Below are 23,953 nucleotides of genomic sequence, written 5' to 3' on the forward strand. Positions count from 1 at the left end.
TTTCCTTTCCTCTGCTGTTTCTACTTCTTATCATTGAAGATATTCTTAACATGTACACACTCGGAACAGGCCATTTTACGTAAGTGATCTATTTTGACTGCAACCAAGCATTTGTAAGGTGGGGGGTGGGGTCAATAAACTGTCAATTCGACAACTCGAGAACTGTTGTGGACGTTCTCTCATTTATGATATATCGAGGATGTAGTGGGGTAATATTTATCTTATGTATATTATTTATACCTCACATGCGACTCATAATAAGACTATGAAATTAATGGACAAAGTCTATTAAAAATATATCTGACTTCATTTAACATTATAGTAAAACCATGTGCAATCAAGTATTATGCATTTAGCTAAGATCAAGGAATGGTCATGAGAAGAGAATATCAAAGCAAGTATTATTGAATAACTTTGTAAAATGAATGGATTCACATACATGGCATACAGCTTAAGTTATAAGGCAATACTGACATTAACAAAGAAGAATTCTGGGTATATAGATCCTATGGTCAAATTACAAGACAAGGCATGGACAAAGACATGCCTATTAGGCCAGAGGCCTAGAAGCCTAGGAAAGGAGAAAATATCATATAACCTTTCTTCAATGGACAGGATACATGATAAAAGAGAGAACAACAGACCCAGCTGACAGAGAGCACATAGTTTAGGGCCGAGCCAACAAGGTCATTACAATATGTATAACTTAATATTGTCTCTAGAGAAACCTGGATTAAAATACAAAGTCCATAATGATACAGAAACACTAAACAAAGTTTTCGATGAATTAAGAACAAGTTGATTGACAAAGTGACTTGAGTGAGTCACCTACATACGTGCGGTTTGAAAACGCAAATTACATTTACAGAAGTAGTGTAAGAGAAGCAGTGGTGGAAAAAGCACTCAATTGTCATTCTTGAGTAAAAGTAAAGATACCTTAATAGAAAATGACTCAAGTAAAAGTGAAAGTCACCCAGTAAATGACTACTCGAGTAAAAGTCTAAAAGTATTTGGTTTTAAATATACTTAAGTATCAAGAGTAAAGTACAGAAACCCCAAATAACTACTTAAGTAGTACTTCAAAATATTTTTACTTAAGTACTTTACACCACTGAAGAGAAGTCCTTTGTAAAAGGCTTATTTGTTTTGGTTTTCACCTCTTGCGTATGCTGTTTACTGTCCAAGTTGTGCTGTGTTTAATATCCTAATGATCTATGACCTCTATCAATAAGTGAATTAGGCCAGTACATAGAACACAGTATCTGATAAATTGCTACATATCAGTGTGAGAGTGCTTTGTACTAAGACATCAATAACGGAACAGGAACAATGATTAGTAAGGGAATAGGAATATATACATTTTTTACAAAAATTATTTAAAATAAATCAATACCACCAACGCAATTTGCAACAAAAACATTGTTACACAGGAGCTAATCCTGGCCTACAGGAAAAGTAGGGCCGAGCACATCGACGGGGCTGTAGTGAAGCAGGTCGAGCGCTTCAAGTTCCTTGGTGTCCACATCACCAACGATCTATCATGGTCCAAACACACCAAGACAGTCGTGAAGAGGGCATGCCAAAACCTTTTCCCCCTCAGGAGACTGAAAAGATTTGGCATGGGTCCCCAGATCCTCAAAAAGTTCTACAGCTGCACCATCGAGAGCATCCTGACCAGTTGCATCACCGCCTGGTATGGCAACTGCTCGGCATCTGACCGTAAGGCGCTACAGAGGGTAGTGCATACGGCCCAGTACATCAATGGGGCCAAGCTTCCTGCCATCCAGGACCTATATAATAGGCAGTGTCAGAGGAAAGCCCATAAAATTGTCAGAGACTCCAGTCACCCAAGTCATAGACTGATTTCTCTGCTACCGCACGGCAAGCGGTACCGGAGCGCCAAGGACCAAAAGACTCCTCAACAGCTTCTACCCCCAAGCCATATGACTGCTGAACAATTAATCAAATGGCCACCGGAATATTACATCGACCCCCCCTATTTGTTTTGCAGATAGCTGCTACTCGCTGTTTATTATCTATGCATAGTGACTTCACCCCTACGTACATGTACAAATTACCTCTAACCTGTACCTCCACACACTGACTCGGTACCGGTACCCCCTGTATATAGCCTTGTTATTGTGTTACGTTTTATTATTTTTTATTTTAGTTTATTTGGTAAATATTTTTCTTAACTCTTCTTGAACTGCACTGTTGGTTAAGGGCATGTAAGTAAGCATTTCACAGTAAGGTCTATACTTGTATTCGGCACATGTGACAAAGTTTGATTTGATTGATTTGATAAATAATTTCCTGTCTAATGTTTTTATTTTGAAGTCGACCACAAACATTTCCTGCCCAATCGTCACACAGCTAGCAATGAGGAATCGGCCCAGAAGCGGCCCTCTTCTGGGAGGCTGGAACTGATTGAATCGGCCCGGAATCCGGTGTTGGTCTCGGCCCGGAATCAAAATGAATGACTGCCCAGAATTGGCCCAAGTACATCGGGCCGTTTCCGTCTACTGGAATTCAACCGACTTTGCCGGCATCTTACCAGAATACCCCCAGAATCGGCCCGATGCAAATTTAAATAAATATATTCAAAATTACCCGATTTAGTAATTATAAATATTACTACTAAACATTTTATACATACAAATTATACCAATCCACAAAAAAAAAACATTTTGTGTCAGAGGAAACACCATACACTTGATGGGATAAGGACATCCCGACCGGCCAAAACCTCCCCTTACTCGGACGACGCTGGGCCAGTTTTGCGTCGTCTCATGGGTCTCCCGGTCACGACCGGCATGGGTCTCGAACCAGCATCTGTCGCAATGCAGTTTGCACTGCGATGCAGTGTCTTAGACCACTCCGCCACTCAGGAGGCTCCATCCACAAAGTTTTTAATGCTTATCAATTGCCTTGCACAAAGTATCAAAATACTACACAGGCCTCTTAAATAATTGTATTTTTCATCACAGAAACAATGAGAAAATATGGAAAAATAAATAATGAAATGTTAATTATATATAGCAGCCAATGTAATCATCCACTGTGCTAGTTGGGCAGGCTTGTTCTGAGCTTAGTGGGTGGTGGGGGATTCCTGAGGCATTGTAGTTACACAAGTGAAAAATGTTAAGAAAATTATTAATCAAGAATGTGTTGTGAATCGTTTACTTTAATAACAATGCCAGTTAAGGCAGCCCCCCGCACCTCTCTGATTCAGAGGGGTTTGGGTAAATGTGGAAGACACATTTCAGTTGAACAAATGACTAAGTATCCCCCTTGCCAATACAGTATTAGGCACTTGTAATAACAGAATGTTGTTTGTATGCTTCCAAAAGTTTTTTTATTTAACTAGGCAAGTCAGTTAAGAACAGATTCTTATTTACAATGACGGCCTACCGGGGAACAGTGCCTTGTTCAGGAGCAGAACAACAGATTCTTACCTTGTCAGCTCAGGGATTCAATCGAGCAACCTTTCGGTTTACTGGCCCAATGCTCTAACCACTAGGTTACCTGCCACCCCATGTCTCTACTTGGTTTATGTAATAATAGTATTACTTTCATACTATAAACGTTAAAATGTGTGGCTACAGCTGAAGTACTGCAGAGAAAAGGATGACAGATTCTGTGTAGGCTCCCGAGTGGCGCAGTGGTATCACATCCAGCCTTGATTGGGAGTCCTATAGGGCAGCGCATAATTTGCCCAGCATCATCCGGGTTTGGCTGGGGTAGGCTGTCATTGTAAATAAGAATTTGTTCTTAACTGACTTGCCTGGTTAAATAAAATATTAATTCATGAAATCCATTGTTTATGGTGATCTGCAGTGGAAATTATTGTGAAATATGGCTTATTTGTGGTCCGGTGGGTTTATATATTTATATACTCAATAATATTTACCTCATCAATTACTTAACAATCGCCAGAATGACCTAAAGCCATACACATGGCAAAAATCAAAGATGCATATTATTTTATTAGCGTTTGATATAGAATCAATATCGTTTATTTTTTTTAATATGCATGTTTTCATTTTTTAAATAGAAAGAAGGGATAATGACTTAAAACAAAATATTATATAAACTTTGATAATTTCAATGTACATACACAGAAGAAGCAATCAATCCCATAACTTACATCTTAAAATTAGTCTGTATTTACAACAACAACAAAAACAACTTTCAGACATAACACATGTTTGGAAAAAAAAGACTGGAAAAACAAACCTCAGCAGGCAACTGATTTCAACAGGACAGATGGCTAAAGAGAACCTTGCGAATTACTACATTTCAAGTTAGGTTCATGTATTCCGTGCCACATAATATATATCTGATGTGGCAGAAATCTGTGTACTAAAATGATTTCCCTGTAATAACAAGGATCGAAAGTGTCCACGTTTTGGGAGGGGACATGAAGTCCAGCAGTCCTGACTCCGAAATGGGACTCTGGCCCAAGACCAGCCTTTTCCAAACACATTCCCATGTATACATCATCAATTGGCAAAATGGGAATGGTATGGGTCATTTTGTAAATGACCATAGCTGTGTTTCCAGAGAGCAGGAAGCCCCCACCCCCACAGTAAGGGGGATATGAGTCTGACTCTTGAACCTGGACTGGGACATAGTATTTGCTCCCTGACTCTCTAATGGGTCCTACATAGCGGATTAGATGACCTGCAAAAAGGTGCTTGTCACCATCATTGTCTTTTAGACTCTGAAGGTAGTGCACTATGTTATCTGTGTTGGCGAAGATATCATCGTCACCGTTGAGCAGAAATCGGGCTTGGCGGCAGTTCTTGTCCATCCATTCTAAGAACAAAATCTGCTTCAGGGTGAGGTTGAAGAAGGAGTCGTTGAAGTCCCACTGCAAGATGTCATTATGCTCACGGTTCTCCAGTCGTAGAAGCTTGTTTAGCTTGCGCTTCTCAAAGCCTGTGCCTGTGGTTCCCGAGAGAAAAATCCTGTGGATCCAGACTCCATTCTGCAGTCTCTCCTTGGCCCAGGTTTTCCGTAGTACCTCACGGCGGTCATAATTCGCAGGTGAGCTTTTTATGACCAGCAGAAGGAAGACGTCAGCAGACTTGTGAGGGCCTCCACATTTATCAGGTACATCCAGCAGCATTGGGAAGTGGCGGCAGTGACGATAGAAGAGGAAGTCTTGGATGTGAACTGGCAGAGAGGAAAACCCTGACACATTGGCCGCAGACTCATTCCGTTCACAATGGCCCCAGGTAGAAACACCTGCGCTCTCACTGGTTGGTTTCTGAGGTCTGTTTTGATAGGTTGATTCCCTCCTGTTTATCTGGAAATGGTTTGAGGGTTTTTTAGGACGAATGTCCTCTTTAATAAAAATGATGACCAAGCACAGAATGCTGATCACAAGTAAAGCTGTAGACTCAAGCAAACGAGACGACCTTCTCATTTTTGTTACTCTGTAATGAGAAAAAACAAGGCATTTAAAGGTACAAAAAAAACAAGGCATTAAAGGTACAAAATGGGTCAGAGATTAAGTGCCCTCTGTAATTACTGGGACAGTGACACATTTTATTGTTGTTTTGGCTCAGTACTCCAGCACTCTGGCTATGAGATTAAAGTGCAGACTGGCAGCTTTAATTTGAAGATATTTTCATCCATGGGCTCCCGAGTGGCGTAGCGGTTTAAGGTACTGCATCTGAGTGCAAGAGGCGTCCCTACAGTCCCTGGTTTGAATTCAGGCTGTATCACATCTGGCCGTGATTGGGAGTCCCATAGGGCGGAGCACAATTGCCCAGCGTGGTCCGGGTTTGGCTGGGGTAGGCAGTCAATGTAAATAAGAATTTATTCTTAACTGACTTGCCTGGTTAAATACATTTTAAAAATCAGGTGAACTGTTTAGAAATTACAGCACTTTTTTTACATATTCCCCCCATTTTAGGCGGACCAAAAGTATTGAGACAAGGTCACTTATGTGTGTTAAAGTAGTCAAAAGTTTAGTACTTGGTCCCATATTCCTGGCACGCAACAATTGCATCAAGCTTGTGATTCCAAAAACTTGTTGGATGCATTTGCTTTTTGTTTTGGTTGTTTCAGATTATTTTGTGCCAAAAATAAATGAATGGTAAATAATGTATTGTGTAATTTTGGAGTCACTTTTATTGTAAATAAGTTTTACAGGATTTGGTTTTTCTATATATGTTTTGATGTTGGACTTTAGCACATATAGCGCGTGAGAAGTAGGGCGCACCGACTGGGGAGTCCATCTCGCTAGTCGGAAGGAGGTTTCACCTGTGTTGGCTTGAGAAATGTGCAGGGTTAACACCTTGAGTTGGCTCTCCCCATTTTGATTTCTAGACAAACAATCTTTTATCTGATCTGTCCTGTTTTTGCTTTGTGGCACTTTTTGGTTTGCGTCCTGTCTTTAAGGTTGGTGTGGGTTTTTATTTTGTTTGCTTCTTCTTTGGCAAATATGGGTGTATTTTAGGTTCCAATTGTTGTTGCTAGTCTACTTTCAGTGGACACACCCATGAGTGTTATTCAGAACCCGCACCTGTTCCATTTTGGTTGTCAGTCTTTCATTGTTAGTTCCCCCTTCTGTTTGAGTGATATTGTTTGGTTTTCCTGCTGGGGAATATAACAATATCATCCAAAACAAAGCGCAAATGCATCCAACAAGTTTGTAGAGTCACAAGCTTGATGTAATCATTGCGTGCCTGGAATATGGGACCAAATACTAAACTTTTGACTACTTTCATACACAAATAAGTGAATTTGTCACAATACTTTTGGTCCCCTAAAATGGGGGGACTATGTACAAAAAGTGCTGTAATTTCCAAACGGTTCAACCGATATGGATGGAATTACCCTCAAATTAAAGCTGTCAGTCTGCACTTTAACTTCAGTTTCAGTCATATCATTTCAAATCCAAAGTGCTGGATACAGAGCCAAAACAACAACAAAATGGTCACTGTCCCAATAATTACGGAGGGCACTTTACATGTGTGTGACACACTGGTGTGTTTACTGTAAAACAGATGTTCCCATATTCGATCCTGTTGGGTGTACTCGAGCACCGGAGTTGGGAACCACTGCTGTATGATATGTCCCGCGTACAAATAACTACTTTAGATGACACAGTGTTAACTTCAAGCCAAAACCATTTTTGCAGTTGCATGCCCAAAATATGTCTGCAGAAAACTTGTTTAACAACATGCTCCCTATGAAATGTGTGTTTGTTGAGCAAGCATAAAATGACTGAGAAATTCATTATTGAGGAGAATAGTATTGAAAAATATGTGTTGTTTATGAATTCGAAGGACCAATAAAAAGGTTTTTAGGCCGGTAGTAACCACCACAGGGTGTCCGTTCAGAACACGAGGAAGCAGTAGCTCTAGTTCAAGGGTTTAATGAAGATCCACACACACAACACCACTCTCTCTGATAGTATTTGTGGTTCTGTAAAGAAAAGGGGAGAATTTAGGCTATAGCACAGTATGGGAAAAAATATGCCTAATTCAATATGCCTTGTCAACAAACTAAATAGGCTATGTGGACCCAAACACATGCTAGATGCACAATGAAGCAATAGAGCAATGTAGAAATATCTACACATGAATAATCTACAACCGAAAATAGCCTAGCACCACATAGAAATGCTAACAAATGCGCTAATAAGCATGCTAAATAGTCATGCATTCCAGATGACAATGCAAATGCTAACACTAGCAGGAGTATTCAAGCTAGCTAGCAAGTTTAACACAGACATTTAGCTCCAAACAACAAGACAACAGTGTTTTGGCACTTACATTTAGCTGCATGCACAATAAAACATCAGAAAGAAAAGCAATTTTTCCTAAGGATGTACTGACATGCATGTGTAACTGCTAAATGGACACACACACACACACGCATTAATGTTAATGTTTTTAAATGTACACTACCGTTCAAAAGTTTGGGGTCACTTAGAAATGTCCTTGTTTTTGAGAGAAAAACTAGTTTTTGTGCATTAAAATAACATCAAATTGATCAGTAATACAGTGTAGACATTATTAATGTTGTAAATGACTATTGTAGCTGAAAACAGCTGATTTTTAATGCAATATCTACATAGGCGTACAGAGGCCCATTATCAGCAACCATCACTCCTGGTTGGTGTGGCTCAGTTGGTAGAGCATGGTGCTTGCAACGCCAGGGTTGTGGGTTCAATTCCCATGGGGGGACCAGGGTTCAATTCCCACGGGGGGACCGGGATGAATATGTATGAACTTTCCAATTTGTAAGTCGCTCTGGATAAGAGTGTCTCGTAAATGTCCTGTGTTCAAATGGCACGTTGTGTTAACTAATCCAAGTTTATCATTTTAAAAGGCTAATTGATCATTAGAAAACCCTTTTGCAATTATGTTAGCACAGCTGAAAACTGTGTACTACTCCCTTCACAGAACAGTGCAAACTGGCTCTAACCAGAATAGAAAGAGGAGTGGGAGGCCTAGGTGCACAACTGAGCAAGAGGATATGTACATTCGAGTGTCTAGTTTGAGAAACAGACGCCTCACAAGTCCTCAACTGGCCGGGATGTTGGACTTCCAGGCAGACTTGCAAAGAAAAAGCCATATCTCAGACTGGCCAATAAAAATAAAAGATTAAGATGGGCAAAAGAACACAGACACTGCACAGAGGAACTCTGCCTAGAAGGCTAGCATCCCGGAGTCACCTCTTCATTTACAACATTAACAATGTCTACACTGTATTTCTGATCAATTTGATGTTATTTTAACAGACAAAAAAATTTGCAATTCTTTCAAAAACAAGGACATTTCTAAGTGACCCCAAACTTTTGAATGGTAGTGTATGTAAATTGTAAGTATTTTGCGTTATGTGTCGGACCCCAGTGAGACTAGCTGTCGCCATTGGCGTTGGCTAATGGGGATATGTATACCCGTATATTTTCCCTGACACCAAAAAGTACTTGTTACATTTTGAATGCTCAGGCAGGACATAATTATGGTCCAATTCACAAACCTATCAATATAACGCGTTGTCATCCCTACTGCCTCTGATCTGGAGGACTCACTAAACACAAATACTGACCCTGTATACTCTTTAAAAAAGTATGTATGTCTATGTAGGTATGTGTATGTATATATGTGTATATGTATGCATACGTGAATGGATATATATATTTACCCCAAAAAACATGGGGGATTGGAAATGATGCAGACAATTACATTGGAAGCAACATTCTTTCCGCAATATTAAGCTAATCCACCCCCCCCAAAAAATAAAAAAAAATGGAAAATAAAATAAAATAAAAATATATTTTTTTTAAATAAAAAATAAAAAATACTGACCCTGTCTGTCTATAAATTAATAGAAATGTAAAAATGGAAATTGTGCCATATGTTTTGCTTAATATAATGAATTGATGTATAGTATTTGCTTTTGCTCAAGTATGACAATTGACTACTTTTTCCACCACTGCAGACAGGTTGCCTCTCCCATTAATAACCCAAGGACATTGATTTGAACCTATCATAGACGTTCCCGAGACGTCCACAGACATCCGGTCCGGGCATACATTTGGGCTCTATGGACAATTCCTTCGACCTCATGGCTTGGTTTTTGCGAGGACATGCACTGTTCACCATGAGACCTTATATAGACAGGTGTGTGCCTTTCCAAATCATGTCCAATCAATTGAATTTACCACAGGTGGACTCCAATCAAGTTGTAGAAACAGCTCAAGGATGATCAATGGAAACAGGATGCACCTGAGCTCAATTTCGAGTTTCATAGCAAAGGGTCTGAATACTTATGTAAATAAGGTATTTTTTAAATGTATTTCTAAAAATGCTAAATGTTCCGGAGTTCCAAATTAAGCAGCAGCAGCTGAAAAGATGAGCTCCTACAAATATTGAAATTTAAATGTTTTTTTTTAGAGTAAAGTACATCGAAAAAAATCAAAAGAAAACTGCAAACTGAATAGGAGACCAAACAAGCAGCAAACAAAGAAGAAAGGCTTTTGATAAAGTAACAATTTTTTCATAAAATTATACCGTTTTCTTAGCTAGCTAAGTTGTTTACCTGTTGCTAGGCAGTTGCTAGGGACATTCCTGGAAGAAGCTAGCTAGCTAACAAGGAGTGTCTAGTTGGCAGAAGAGAAGAAGGGACAAAGAAGGGACAAAGTGGGACAAAATAAGGACAGAAGAAAAGGGAAAGGGGGGAAAGGGGACATTAAGGTGAAGCAGTCCTCTAAAGACACAAAAGACAATAATACAAGAAACAACACTTCTATTGCCTCTCCCTCCATGATACGCACTTCCGGGTTGGAGCGAGTAGTTGCATTCTGCTTTGCTCCACAGGTAGTATTACATTTCATTTCATTACAGTACAACAGTTTGATTTGTTTGATCTTAGCTGGCTACATAGCCGTCTTTGTATCCAAGATAATTGTGTAGTCTAGAGTAATTGTCGAGGTTACCTAGCCAGTTAGAGGTTACCTAGCCAGCTACACTTTCAAACAAAGTCAACAACGCAGCCACTGCTAGCTAGCCTATTTCACCAGCCAGCAGTACTATATCATTTTAGTCAATATTTTTTATTTTTTTTGCAACGTAAGCTTAACTTTCTGAACATTCGAGACGTGTAGTCCACTTGTCATTCCAATCTCCTTTGCATTAGCGTAGCCTCTTCTGTAGCCTGTCAACTATGTGTCTGTCTATCCCTGTTCTCTCCTCTCTGCACAGACCATACAAACGCTTTACACCGCGTGGCCGCTGCTACTCTAACCTGGTGGTCCCAGCGCGCACGACCCACGTGGAGTTCCAGGTCTCAGGCAGCCTCTGGAACTGCCGATCTGCGGCCAACAAGGCAGAGTTCATCTCAGCCTATGCTTCCCTCCAGTCCCTTGACTTCTTGGCACTGACGGAAACATGGATTACCACAGATAACACTGCTACTCCTACTGCTCTCTCCTCGTCTGCCCACGTGTTCTCGCACACCCCGAGAGCTTCTGGTCAGCGGGGTGGTGGCACTGGGATCCTCATCTCTCCCAAGTGGACATTCTCTCTTTCTCCCCTGACCCATCTGTCTATCGCCTCCTTTGAATTCCATGCTGTCACAGTTACCAGCCCTTTCAAGCTTAACATCCTTATCATTTATCGCCCTCCAGGTTCCCTTGGAGAGTTCATCAATGAGCTTGACGCCCTGATAAGTTCCTTTCCTGAGGATGGCTCACCTCTCACAGTTCTGGGTGACTTTAACCTCCCCACGTCTACCTTTGACTCATTCCTCTCTGCCTCCTTCTTTCCACTCCTCTCCTCTTTTGACCTCACCCTCTCACCTTCCCCCCCTACTCACAAGGCAGGCAATACGCTTGACCTCATCTTTACTAGATGCTGTTCTTCCACTAATCTCATTGCAACTCCCCTCCAAGTGTCCGACCACTACCTTGTATCCTTTTCCCTCTCGCTCTCATCCAACACTTCCCACACTGCCCCTACTCGGATGGTATCGCGCCGTCCCAACCTTCGCTCTCTCTCCCCCGCTACTCTCTCCTCTTCCATCCTATCATCTCTTCCCTCTGCTCAAACCTTCTCCAACCTATCTCCTGATTCTGCCTCCTCAACCCTCCTCTCCTCCCTTTCTGCATCCTTTGACTCTCTATGTCCCCTATCCTCCAGGCCGGCTCGGTCCTCCCCTCCTGCTCCGTGGCTCGACGACTCATTGCGAGCTCACAGAATAGGGCTCCGGGCAGCCGAGCGGAAATGGAGGAAAACTCGCCTCCCTGCGGACCTGGCATCCTTTCACTCCCTCCTCTCTACATTCTCCTCTTCTGTCTCTGCTGCTAAAGCCAATTTCTACCACTCTAAATTCCAAGCATCTGCCTCTAACCCTAGGAAGCTCTTTGCCACCTTCTCCTTCCTCCTGAATCCTCCTCCCCCTCCTCCCCCCTCCTCCCTCTCTGCTGATGACTTCGTCAACCATTTTGAAAAGAAGGTCGACGACATCCGATCCTCGTTTGCTAAGTCAAACGACACCGCTGGTTCTGCTCACACTGCCCTACCCTGTGCTTTGACCTCTTTCCCCCCTCTCTCTCCAGATGAAATCTCGCGTCTTGTGACGGCCGGCCGCCCAACAACCTGCCCGCTTGATCCTATCCCCTCCTCTCTTCTCCAGACCATTTCCGGAGACCTTCTCCCTTACCTCACCTCGCTCATCAACTCATCCTTGACCGCTGGCTACGTCCCTTCCGTCTTCAAGAGAGCGAGAGTTGCACCCCTTCTGAAAAAACCTACACTCGATCCCTCCGATGTCAACAACTACAGACCAGTATCCCTTCTTTCTTTTCTCTCCAAAACTCTTGAACGTGCCGTCCTTGGACAGCTCTCCTGCTATCTCTCTCAGAATGACCTTCTTGATCCAAATCAGTCAGGTTTCAAGACTAGTCATTCAACTGAGACTGCTCTTCTCTGTGTCACGGAGGCGCTCCGCACTGCTAAAGCTAACTCTCTCTCCTCTGCTCTCATCCTTCTAGACCTATCGGCTGCCTTTGATACTGTGAACCATCAGATCCTCCTCTCCACCCTCTCCGAGCTGGGCATCTCCGGCGCGGCCCACGCTTGGATTGCGTCCTACCTGACAGGTCGCTCCTACCAGGTGGCGTGGCGAGAATCTGTCTCCGCACCACGTGCTCTCACCACTGGTGTCCCCCAGGGCTCTGTTCTAGGCCCTCTCCTATTCTCGCTATACACCAAGTCACTTGGTTCTGTCATATCCTCACATGGTCTCTCCTATCATTGCTATGCAGACGACACACAATTAATCTTCTCCTTTCCCCCCTCTGATAACCAGGTGGTGAATCGCATCTCTGCATGTCTGGCAGACATATCAGTGTGGATGACGGATCACCACCTCAAGCTGAACCTCGGCAAGACGGAGCTGCTCTTCCTCCCGGGGAAGGACTGCCCGTTCCATGATCTCGCCATCACGGTTGACAACTCCATTGGGTCCTCCTCCCAGAGTGCTAAGAACCTTGGCGTGATCCTGGACAACACCCTGTCGTTCTCAACTAACATCAAGGCGGTGACCCGTTCCTGTAGGTTCATGCTCTACAACATTCGCAGAGTACGACCCTGCCTCACGCAGGAAGCGGCGCAGGTCCTAATCCAGGCACTTGTCATCTCCCGTCTGGATTACTGCAACTCGCTGTTGGCTGGGCTCCCTGCCTGTGCCATTAAACCCCTACAACTCATCCAGAACGCCGCAGCCCGTCTGGTGTTCAACTTTCCCAAGTTCTCTCACGTCACCCCGCTCCTCCGCTCTCTCCACTGGCTTCCAGTTGAAGCTCGCATCCGCTACAAGACCATGGTGCTTGCCTACGGAGCTATGAGGGGAACGGCACCTCCGTACCTTCAGGCTCTGATCAGGCCCTACACCCAAACAAGGGCACTGCGTTCATCCACCTCTGGCCTGCTCGCCTCCCTACCTCTGAGGAAGTACAGTTCCCGCTCAGCCCAGTCAAAACTGTTCGCTGCTCTGGCACCCCAATGGTGGAACAAACTCCCTCACGATGCCAGGTCAGCGGAGTCAATCACCACCTTCCGGAGACACCTGAAACCCCACCTCTTTAAGGAATACCTAGGATAGGATAAAGTAATCCTTCTAACCTCCCCCCCCCCCCTTAAAAGAGTTAGATGCACTATTGTAAAGTGGTTGTTCCACTGGATATCATAAGGTGAATGCACCAATTTGTAAGTCGCTCTGGATAAGAGCGTCTGCTAAATGACTTAAATGTAAATGTAATGTATTTTTTAAAATAAATTAACAAATCATTTATAAAAACCTGTTTTTGCTTTGTCATTATGGGGTATTGTGTGTAGATAGATTGATGAGGGGGGGAAATTATTTCATGCATTTTAGAATAAGGCTGTAATGTAACAAAATGTGGAAAAAGGGAAGGGGTCTGAATACATACCGAATGCACTGTATGGATCTGTGCCATTCACTTTGAACTGGACTGTTGTTACAGCATGAGTGGCTGTGAGTAGATGCGCTTGTTTTGAGATCAAAGTGAGAACTACATGTAGCGACGTGTGCACATTTGTACATTTTCTCATAACCTTTGCTAGTTAGTGAGTTATTAGCCCAGTTATAGATCATTTGTAGTCAGCAATGGGGGAGTGATTGCTTCTTACAAGAGCACAAAACGTGTCATTTCTAGACATCTTTGGTAAAGAGATTTGTTTTGTCTTAAAGAGGAAGTGTAGTATATTGAGACAGGCGTGAATAAGCTAAGTAGCCAATAGGCAGAGGGTAGCATAATTTGTCTGATTCTCTGTAATAATGGTATGGAACTAATGAGGAATTTTATTTTGTAAAGTGGTTTCTTGCATCAAACAACACAATATATTCAGTCAACATTTTCAGTCAGGTCCTTGTCTGAAGGACAAGTGGATAAACAGGTTAATGTCAAGCCCTGCATGTTTTTCTTCAAAAGTCTCATGGAATGTAGGCCTACATTGGACACCACACATTGGCTGCTACTGTAGGCTGAAAGATAGAACTGCTATTTCCATGTTAAAATTTTATGGGATGCATTTTCTCCATTGCTTTTGTTGATAGGCCACTTGGGTAGGCTTACATTATGATCAAATAGCCACAGTAGCCTACATGACCACTGTTAAAACTAACTTAAAGTGGGTACAGCCTCAGTGTTCACAGTGATCGCACGCCGGAAGTTGCATTGAATTTTCACAACTTTCAAGTTTGCGCTCCTCAGACCTGAAATTTGCTCAGTGATAAAAAAATGTTGACCGAACATTGGTCCGGACCGGACCAAATCTGAACCAATCATTGACATCTAGGTTTCGCAAGTTTGGACAGCACAGTACAGCAAAGTACAGTACAGTAGAGCACAGCAGAATATTACAGTACACATTACAGTACAGAAAAGTACAGTTGTCAGAAGGTGAGTGTAGCTGGTGCATGAAGTCAGGCGCAGGAGAGCAAAATGAGTAAGCAACGTACTTTGTAAATAAATACACTTGACCAAAATACAAACGGTAATTATATTACTCACGGGTGAACACATCACCGGTCGAAAAACCAGCTATCACGTACCGAAATGAACATAGAAACAATCACGCACAAAAAACATGGGGGAAACAGAGGGTTAAATACATGAACATGTAATTGGGGAATGAAAACCAGGTGTGTAGAAAACAAAGACAAAACCAATGGAAAATGAAAGGTGGATCAGCGATGGCTAGAAGACCGGTGACTCGACCACTGAACGCCGCCCGAACAAGGAGAGGGACCGACTTCGGCGGAAGAAGTGACAACAGTGCAATACAGTAGCGCACACAAGAGTACAGTAAAGTATAGTGTACTGTATTGTACCATACTTAACTCTAATGTACTCTACTCTACTGTACCGTACTGCACTATTCTAAATTAAACTATTCTGTACACTACTGTACTCTACTATAATGACTTAAACTGTACTGTACCATTCTGTACTCTTCTGTGTTATACTGTGCTCTACTGTACTAAACTGTGACGTGATGTTCAAACTTGTAAAACATAGCCTAGACTTCTATGATTTGTACAGATTTGGATATGGTCTGCACCGACCAAATTTGTACTTGTTTTGGGGTCGAGCTCATTAGAATAATAACCAGCATGCTTTGCGAGTGTTCATTTTCACATTTACATCAGCAGACTGTAACAATTGTCCTCTGGAGAAGGAGAGGAGGACCAAGGTGCAGCGTGGTAAGTGGTCATATTTTTTTTTATAAAATACGAAAATACTTGACAAACATTAAAAACGACAAACGAACAGTCCTGAAAGGTGAAACAAAACACTAAACAGGAAACAACCACCCACAAACAAAAGTGGGAAAACAGGCTACCTAAATATGGCTCCCAATCAGAGACAACGAGACAGCTGCCTCTGATTGGGAACCACACCAGGCCAAACACACAGAAACAGAAAACCTAGACCTACAACATAGAATACCCAGACATAGAATACCCACCCACATCACACCCTGACCAAACTAAAAATAGAAACATACAAAGCAATCGCCGGTCAGGGCGTGACACAGACGCTTTTATCCAGAGTGACTTAAAGTCAATGCATTCAACTTAGGTAGATAAACCACAATCGCAGTCATAGCAATAAAAAATATGTTATCTGTGACTGTTATTGTAGTTTAAGTGGTCTGCTGGTTTATTCTGTACGTTAAAGTATTTTGAACATCATTGCTGCTAGTTTCAAAGCAATTAAAAAATCTAGCATAATTGCATGTGATAGACAGGAGAAAAAACAACTATTTTGTTGCAATCTTCAGTTGGCTATTCTTTCCCATTAAGAGGCGTGAAAATGTATTATTGTGATATAATGCTTACTTCATTGAGAATGTATAGCAGTTGAAATTTGGCCATACAATCAATGGCTGAAAAATACGTATTTTCAACGTCCGGGAAAATAAATATTTTAAATGTCCGGAAAATCCGTCATTTTGTATGTCCATATAAGACATATTTACGACTTCCAGAAAATATGTCTTCTAACCTTTCATTCAGCACCTGAGACACTTGATATCAACGTCTGGAAAATACGTCTAAAAGTAATTTTGCTTAATGGTAATGTTTCGACATACACAGTGCTGCATACTTACTTAGTGCTGTTGAAATAGGTCTGGGATTCCCAAGACTAGATGTTGACAGACAAAATAGGTCTACACACCCACTGTTCAAGTACTTGTAGAACTACAATTATTAAAAATACATAATAAGCTACTGACCAATTTGAGTGGGTGAGAGTTCCTGTGTTGGTGAATGTATTTCCTTCATTGACAATAACAGGATAGGAGTGGTTGTCAGTGATTCTTTGTTATTTCCCCCTTCTGTTTGAGTGACATTGTTTGGTTTTCTTGCTGGGGAACGTAACAATATCATCCAAAACAAAGCTCAAATGCATCCAACAAGTTTGTAGAGTCACAAGCTTGATGTAATCATTGCGTGCCAGGAATATGGGACCAAATACTAAACTTTTGACTACTTTCATACACAAATAAGTGAATTTGTCACAATACTTTTGGTCCCCTAAAATGGGGGGACTATGTACAAAAAGTGCTGTAATTTCCAAACGGTTCAACCGATATGGATGGAATTACCCTCAAATTAAAGCTGTCAGTCTGCACTTTAACTTCAGTTTCAGTCATATCATTTCAAATCCAAAGTGCTGGATACAGAGCCAAAACAACAACAAAATGGTCACTGTCCCAATAATTACGGAGGGCACTTTACATGTGTGTGACACACTGGTGTGTTTACTGTAAAACAGATGTTCCCATATTCGATCCTGTTGGGTGTACTCGAGCACCGGAGTTGGGAACCACTGCTGTATGATATGTCCCCCGTACAAATAACTATTTTAGATGACACAGTGTTAACTTCAAGCCAAAACCATTTTTGCAGTTGCATGCCCAAAATATGTCTGCAGAAAACTTGTTTAACAACATGCTCCCTATGAAATGTGTGTTTGTTGAGCAAGCATAAAATGACTGAGAAATTCATTAATGAGGAGAATAGTATTGAAAAATATGTGTTGTTTATGAATTCGAAGGACCAATAAAAGGTTTTTAGGCCGGTAGTAACCACCACAGGGTGTCCGTTCAGAACACGAGGAAGCAGTAGCTCTAGTTCAAGGGTTTAATGAAGATCCACACACACAACACCACTCTCTCTGATAGTATTTGTGGTTCTGTAAAGAAAAGGGGAGAATTTAGGCTATAGCACAGTATGGGAAAAAATATGCCTAATTCAATATGCCTTGTCAACAAACTAAATAGGCTATGTGGACCCAAACACATGCTAGATGCACAATGAAGCAATAGAGCAATGTAGAAATATCTACACATGAATAATCTACAACCGAAAATTGCCTAGCACCACATAGAAATGCTAACAAATGCGCTAATAAGCATGCTAAATAGTAATGCATTCCAGATGACAATGCAAATGCTAACGCTAGCAGGAGTATTCAAGCTAGCTAGCAAGTTTAACACAGACATTTAGCTCCAAACAACAAGACAACAGTGTTTTGGCACTTACATTTAGCTGCATGCACAATAAAACATCAGAAAGAAAAGCAATTTTTCCTAAGGATGTACTGACATGCATGTGTAACTGATAAATGGACACACACACACACACACACACACACACACACACACACACACACACACACACACACACACACACACACACTACATGTTAATGTTTCTAAATGTACACTACTGTTCAAAAGTTTGGGGTCACTTAGAAATGTCCTTGTTTTTGGGAGTAAAGCTAGTTTTTGTGCATTAAAATAACATCAAATTGATCAGAAATACAGTGTAGACATTGTTAATGTTGTAAATGACTATTGTAGCTGGAAACAGCTGATTTTTAATGCAATATCTACATAGGCGTACAGAGGCCCATTATCAGCAACCATCACTCCTGTGTTCCAATGGCACGTTGTGTTAGCTAATCCAAGTTTATCATTTTAAAAGGCTAATTGATCATTAGAAAACCCTTTTGCAATTATGTTAGCACAGCTGAAAACTGTGTACTACTCCCTTCACAGAACAGTGCAAACTGGCTCTAACCAGAATAGAAAGAGGAGTGGGAGGCCCAGGTGCACAACTGAGCAAGAGGATATGTACATTCGAGTGTCTAGTTTGAGAAACAGACGCCTCACAAGTCCTCAACTGGCCGGGATGTTGGACTTCCAGGCAGACTTGCAAAGAAAAAGCCATATCTCAGACTGGCCAATAAAAATAAAAGATTAAGATGGGCAAAAGAACACAGACACTGCACAGAGGAACTCTGCCTAGAAGGCTAGCATCCCGGAGTCACCTCTTCATTTACAACATTAACAATGTCTACACTGTATTTCTGATCAATTTGATGTTATTTTAACAGACAAAAAAATTTGCAATTCTTTCAAAAACAAGGACATTTCTAAGTGACCCCAAACTTTTGAATGGTAGTGTATGTAAATTGTAAGTATTTTGCGTTATGTGTCGGACCCCAGTGAGACTAGCTGTCGCCATTGGCGTTGGCTAATGGGGATATGTATACCCGTATATTTTTCCTGACACCAAAAAGTACTTGCTACATTTTGAATGCTCAGGCAGGACATAATTATGGTCCAATTCACAAACCTATCAATATAACGCGTTGTCATCCCTACTGCCTCTGATCTGGAGGACTCACTAAACACAAATCCTGACCCTGTCTGTCTATAAATTAATAGAAATGTAAAAATGGAAATTGTGCCATCTGGTTTGCTTAATATAATGAATTTGATGTATAGTATTTGCTTTTGCTCAAGTATGACAATTGACTACTTTTTCCACCACTGCAGACAGGTTGCCTCTCGCATTAATAACCCAAGGACATTGATTTGAACCTATCATAGACGTTCCCGAGACGTCCACAGACATCCGGTCCGGGCATACATTTGGGCTCTATGGACAATTCCTTCGACCTCATGGCTTGGTTTTTGCGAGGACATGCACTGTTCACCATGAGACCTTATATAGACAGGTGTGTGCCTTTCCAAATCATGTCCAATCAATTGAATTTACCACAGGTGGACTCCAATCAAGTTGTAGAAACAGCTCAAGGATGATCAATGGAAACAGGATGCACCTGAGCTCAATTTCGAGTTTCATAGCAAAGGGTCTGAATACTTATGTAAATAAGGTATTTTTTAAATGTATTTTTTAAAATAAATTAACAAAACATTTCTAAAAACCTGTTTTTGCTTTGTCATTATGGGGTATTGTGTGTAGATAGATTGATGAGGGGGGGGGGATTATTTGATGCATTTTAGAATAAGGCTGTAATGTAACAAAATGTGGAAAAAGGGAAGGGGTCTGAATACATACCGAATGCACTGTATGGATCTGTGCCATTCACTTTGAACTGGACTGTTGTTACAGCATGAGTGGTTGTGAGTAGATGCGCTTGTTTTGAGATCAAAGTGAGAACTACATGTAGCGACGTGTGCACATTTGTACATTTTCTCATAACCTTTGCTAGTTAGTGAGTTATTAGCCCAGTTATAGATCATTTGTAGTCAGCAATGGGGGAGTGATTGCTTCTTACAAGAGCACAAAACGTGTCATTTCTAGACATCTTTGGTAAAGAGATTTGTTTTGTCTTAAAGAGGAAGTGTAGTATATTGAGACAGGCGTGAATAAGCTAAGTAGCCAATAGGCAGAGGGTAGCATAATTTGTCTGATTCTCTGTAATAATGGTATGGAACTAATGAGGAATTTTATTTTGTAAAGTGGTTTCTTGCATCAAATAACACAATATTTTCAGTCAACATTTTCAGTCACATCCTTGTCTGAAGGACAAGTGGATAAACAGGTTAATGTCAAGTCCTGCATGTTTTTCTTCAAAAAACCTACATTGAACACCACAAATTGGCTGCTACTGTAGGCTGAACGATAGAACAGCTATTTCCATGTTGCATTGATTTTTCACAACTTTCAAGTTTGCACTCCTCAGACCTGAAATTTGCTCAGTGATAAAAAAAAAAGTTGACCGAACATTGGTCCGGACCGGACCAAATCTGAACCAATCATTGACATCTAGGTTTCGCAAGTTTGGATAGCACAGTACAGCAAAGTACAGTACAGTAGAGCACAGCATAGTACATTACAGTAAACATTACAGTAAAGAAAAGTACAAGTTAAGTACAACCCTACTTAACTCTATTGTACTCTACTGAACTGTACTCTACTGAATTAAACTATACTCCTCTACTGTACTGTATTCTACTCTACTGAATTAAACTCTACTGTACAGTACTTACTGCACTATACTCTACTAAATTAAACTATTCTGTACTCTACTCTACTGTACTTTACTCTACTCTAATGACTTAAACTGTACTGCACCATACTGTACTGTACTCTTCTGTGTTATACTGTGCTCTACTGTACTAAACTGTGACGTGATGTTCAAACTTGTGAAACATAGCCTAGACTTCTATGATTCGTACAGATTTGGATATGGTCTGCACCGACCAAATTTGTACTTGTTTTGGGGCAGAGCTCATTAGAACAATACCCAGCATGCTTTGCGAGTGTTTGTTTTTACATTTACATCAGCAGACGCTTTTTTTCCAGAGATTTAAAGTCAATGCATTCAACTTAGGTAGATAAACCACAACATATCGCAGTAATAGCAATAAAAAAAATATTATCTGTGACAGTTATTGTAGTTGAAGTGGTCTGCTGGTTTATTCTGTACGTTAAAGTATTTTGAACATCATTGCTGCTAGTTTCAAAGTTTTTGAATAATCTAGCATGTGATAGACAGAAGAAAGTGCATGTGATAGACAGAAGAAATAACAAATATGTTGTTGCAATCTTCAGTTGGCTATTCTGTCCTATTAAGAGGCGTGAAAAAGTATTATTGTGATATAATGCTTACTTCATTGAGAATGTATAGCAGTTGGAAATTGGCCAAACGATCAATGGCTGAAAAATGCGTATTTTCAACGTCCGGAAAATACATATTTTCAAGTCCGGAAAATACGTAATTTTGTATGTCCATATAAGACATATTTACGACTTCCAGAAAATATGTCTTCTAACCTTTCATTCAGCACCTGAGATGCACTTGATGTCAACGTCTGGAAAATACGTCTAAAAGTCACTTTGCTTAATGTTAATGATCCGACATACACAGTGCTGCATAGATGCATACTTACTGCTGTTGCCAAAGGTCTGGAATTCCCGAGACTAGATGTTGACAGACGAAATAGGTCCACACATCCACTGTTCAAGTACTTGTAGAACTACAATTATTAAAAATACATAATATGCTACTGACCAATTTGAGTGGGTCAGAGTTCCTGTGTTGGTGAATGTATTTCATTAATTGACAATAACAGGATAGGAGTGTCCCAGTCAATCATGCACAGTCTGAAAATACGCCACCAGAAACTGTGGTAAATCGCTGTTATAATACATTTTAGCAAACAGTGCATTTATAGGTTAACACTTTCTTATAATAACCACATTTCTTTGCCACAGTAATAAAACAAACGTCTCATATACGAGTAGCTATTGCGCTGTTAATTCATCAAGTTTTCTCTGGGTAGCCTACGGATCTGCACGACTTTATTCTAATTGTATCGGACCGTCCAAAAGCTGTTAATTTGTTTGTTCGCATGTATAATTTTGAACTGGCACAAATAATGACTTTTTCGAGATTATTAGGCTATTAGATTAATATAAAATATGCCTACAAACGAACAAATATGGAATCTGTATTTGTAGTATGATAAACTTACAGTATAAAATCCATTCATAGTCATAGAAAAGCATATCTCCATATTTCCAGTGCACATTAAAGTCGTAGTCTATTACCTTTTCTGCCTGCGTCCTATTGACAGAACGGCTGGAACATGTGTTGCCTTGGTTCAGGAAATCAGTTTAAAAATACACTTGCTCGTGAGCGCTAGGTGTTATAAGTGCACTTGCTCATGAGCATTGGCCTCTATCTGCCAGTTAGATTTTATGTTGCTTCTTTGAGCGTCGTCAACAAAGTCCCAACCCTAGACTATGAGAAATGTCGTGTATTAATCAAAGGTGGCAATCTGCGCTACATCAATTTGTGATAAACTGAATAATGTTATACATCAATTAATGATATACTGTGTACCCATTATTTTGAATTATATAATTTATAAAATAACCCATGATCTTAGTTTAACTGTTGTACCCCATCAGATCACAAAATATAAGCTTGTTTTACTCAATTGTTTGTTAAACTGTCGATGATTTAGAGTTTATGAGAATGCATATTAATTTATTGAATGTAATACGTGTTTAGCCATGTCCACTAGTCTGTGCGACATAACAAGGGCCTGTAGGACCTGTCTTGTTGATAGTGTTGTTAAGAAGGCAGAGCAGCGTTTTTTATGGACTGACTCCCCATTTTAGCTAATAGGTAACGTACACATTAATTATAATCTGGGATACCACCAGTATTGGTAGTTATCCAGTCAGTGAGGTTGACCTACAGTATATCTGTAAACTCAACCAAATTAACACAGATGGTACACTTTTTGGGGGCAAGTGCTAGCAAAAACAGTAGGCAGGTTTCCATTGACCCAGGTTTATTCGATTTAAGCAATGTGGCAAAGAAAATCATTGCGACGTAATGAAAACGGCAGATGTAAGATACATTTTCTAAAGATCAAATAACATTTTATCCGTTCGACAGGGATGGATTTTCTTTTGTCGAACTTCCTTTATTGTGAAAATTGATGATGGAAACAAGTGTTTTTCAAAATGTATAATTTAGAAGATGCGGGGCAAGTGATGGCATCACGAAAACGCTTACTGCTTGCAAAATCAATTTATTAAACAATTAAAAATATATATATATATATGTTTCTTTGCAGGACAAGGATTGCCTTGACTTTCAAGAATGTCAGCAATTTTAAATGTCACCATCATATTGTTTCAGATTTAGTACATGAGTTCAAGTTTCACCATGGCACAGACTCTGGCGATAAGTAGGCCAGTCCTTCTCAAATAGTGGGGCGCGATGCCAGGTGTGACCCCGGGGTCACATGCTTTTTTTTGCCGCAGGGAGTAGTTTTTTTTGCACCGAACAAGAGCACACAGCACAGGATATATGAAGTGCAGGTAACAAACCCTTAAGAGACACCATGGAAAAATATTTAACAGGGATGAAAAGAAAGGCGGAGAGAGACGGAGATAAATGAGACAAACGTAAGTCTCCCAAAAGCTAAGACGAGGAAATATGACGACGCGTATGTAGCGCTTGGCTTCACTGTGACTACGGTGGGAGACGAGGAAAGACCGGTATGTTTACTGTGTCTAAAAATGTTGGCAGCGGACAGCATGAAGCCAAATAAATTAAG

At 40.8% G+C, this 23,953-nt stretch overlaps 1 protein-coding gene across 5 annotated transcripts; it reads right to left on the reverse strand.

Moving 5' to 3' along the window:
* Positions 1-3,164: 3,164 nt before the first annotated feature.
* LOC129867335 (N-acetyllactosaminide beta-1,3-N-acetylglucosaminyltransferase 3-like) lies at positions 3,165-22,563 on the reverse strand. 5 transcript variants are annotated; one of them, XM_055940669.1, is made up of 3 exons: positions 22,428-22,563; positions 21,767-21,853; positions 3,165-5,441 (listed from the first exon to the last, which is right to left on the reverse strand). In XM_055940669.1, exon 3 carries the CDS (start codon positions 5,429-5,431, stop codon positions 4,271-4,273), a length of 1,161 nt encoding a protein of 386 aa, XP_055796644.1. In that variant the 5' UTR covers positions 5,432-5,441; positions 21,767-21,853; positions 22,428-22,563; the 3' UTR covers positions 3,165-4,270. The 5 variants fall into 5 exon arrangements, with proteins under 5 accessions (XP_055796644.1, XP_055796645.1, XP_055796643.1 ...); XM_055940670.1 differs by having other exon boundaries at positions 22,352-22,444; XM_055940668.1 differs by lacking the exon at positions 21,767-21,853.
* Between the last annotated feature and the right edge of the window lie 1,390 nt (positions 22,564-23,953).

This window comes from Salvelinus fontinalis, chromosome 12 (assembly GCF_029448725.1).
Source record: "Salvelinus fontinalis isolate EN_2023a chromosome 12, ASM2944872v1, whole genome shotgun sequence".
Taxonomy (NCBI): domain Eukaryota; kingdom Metazoa; phylum Chordata; class Actinopteri; order Salmoniformes; family Salmonidae; genus Salvelinus; species Salvelinus fontinalis.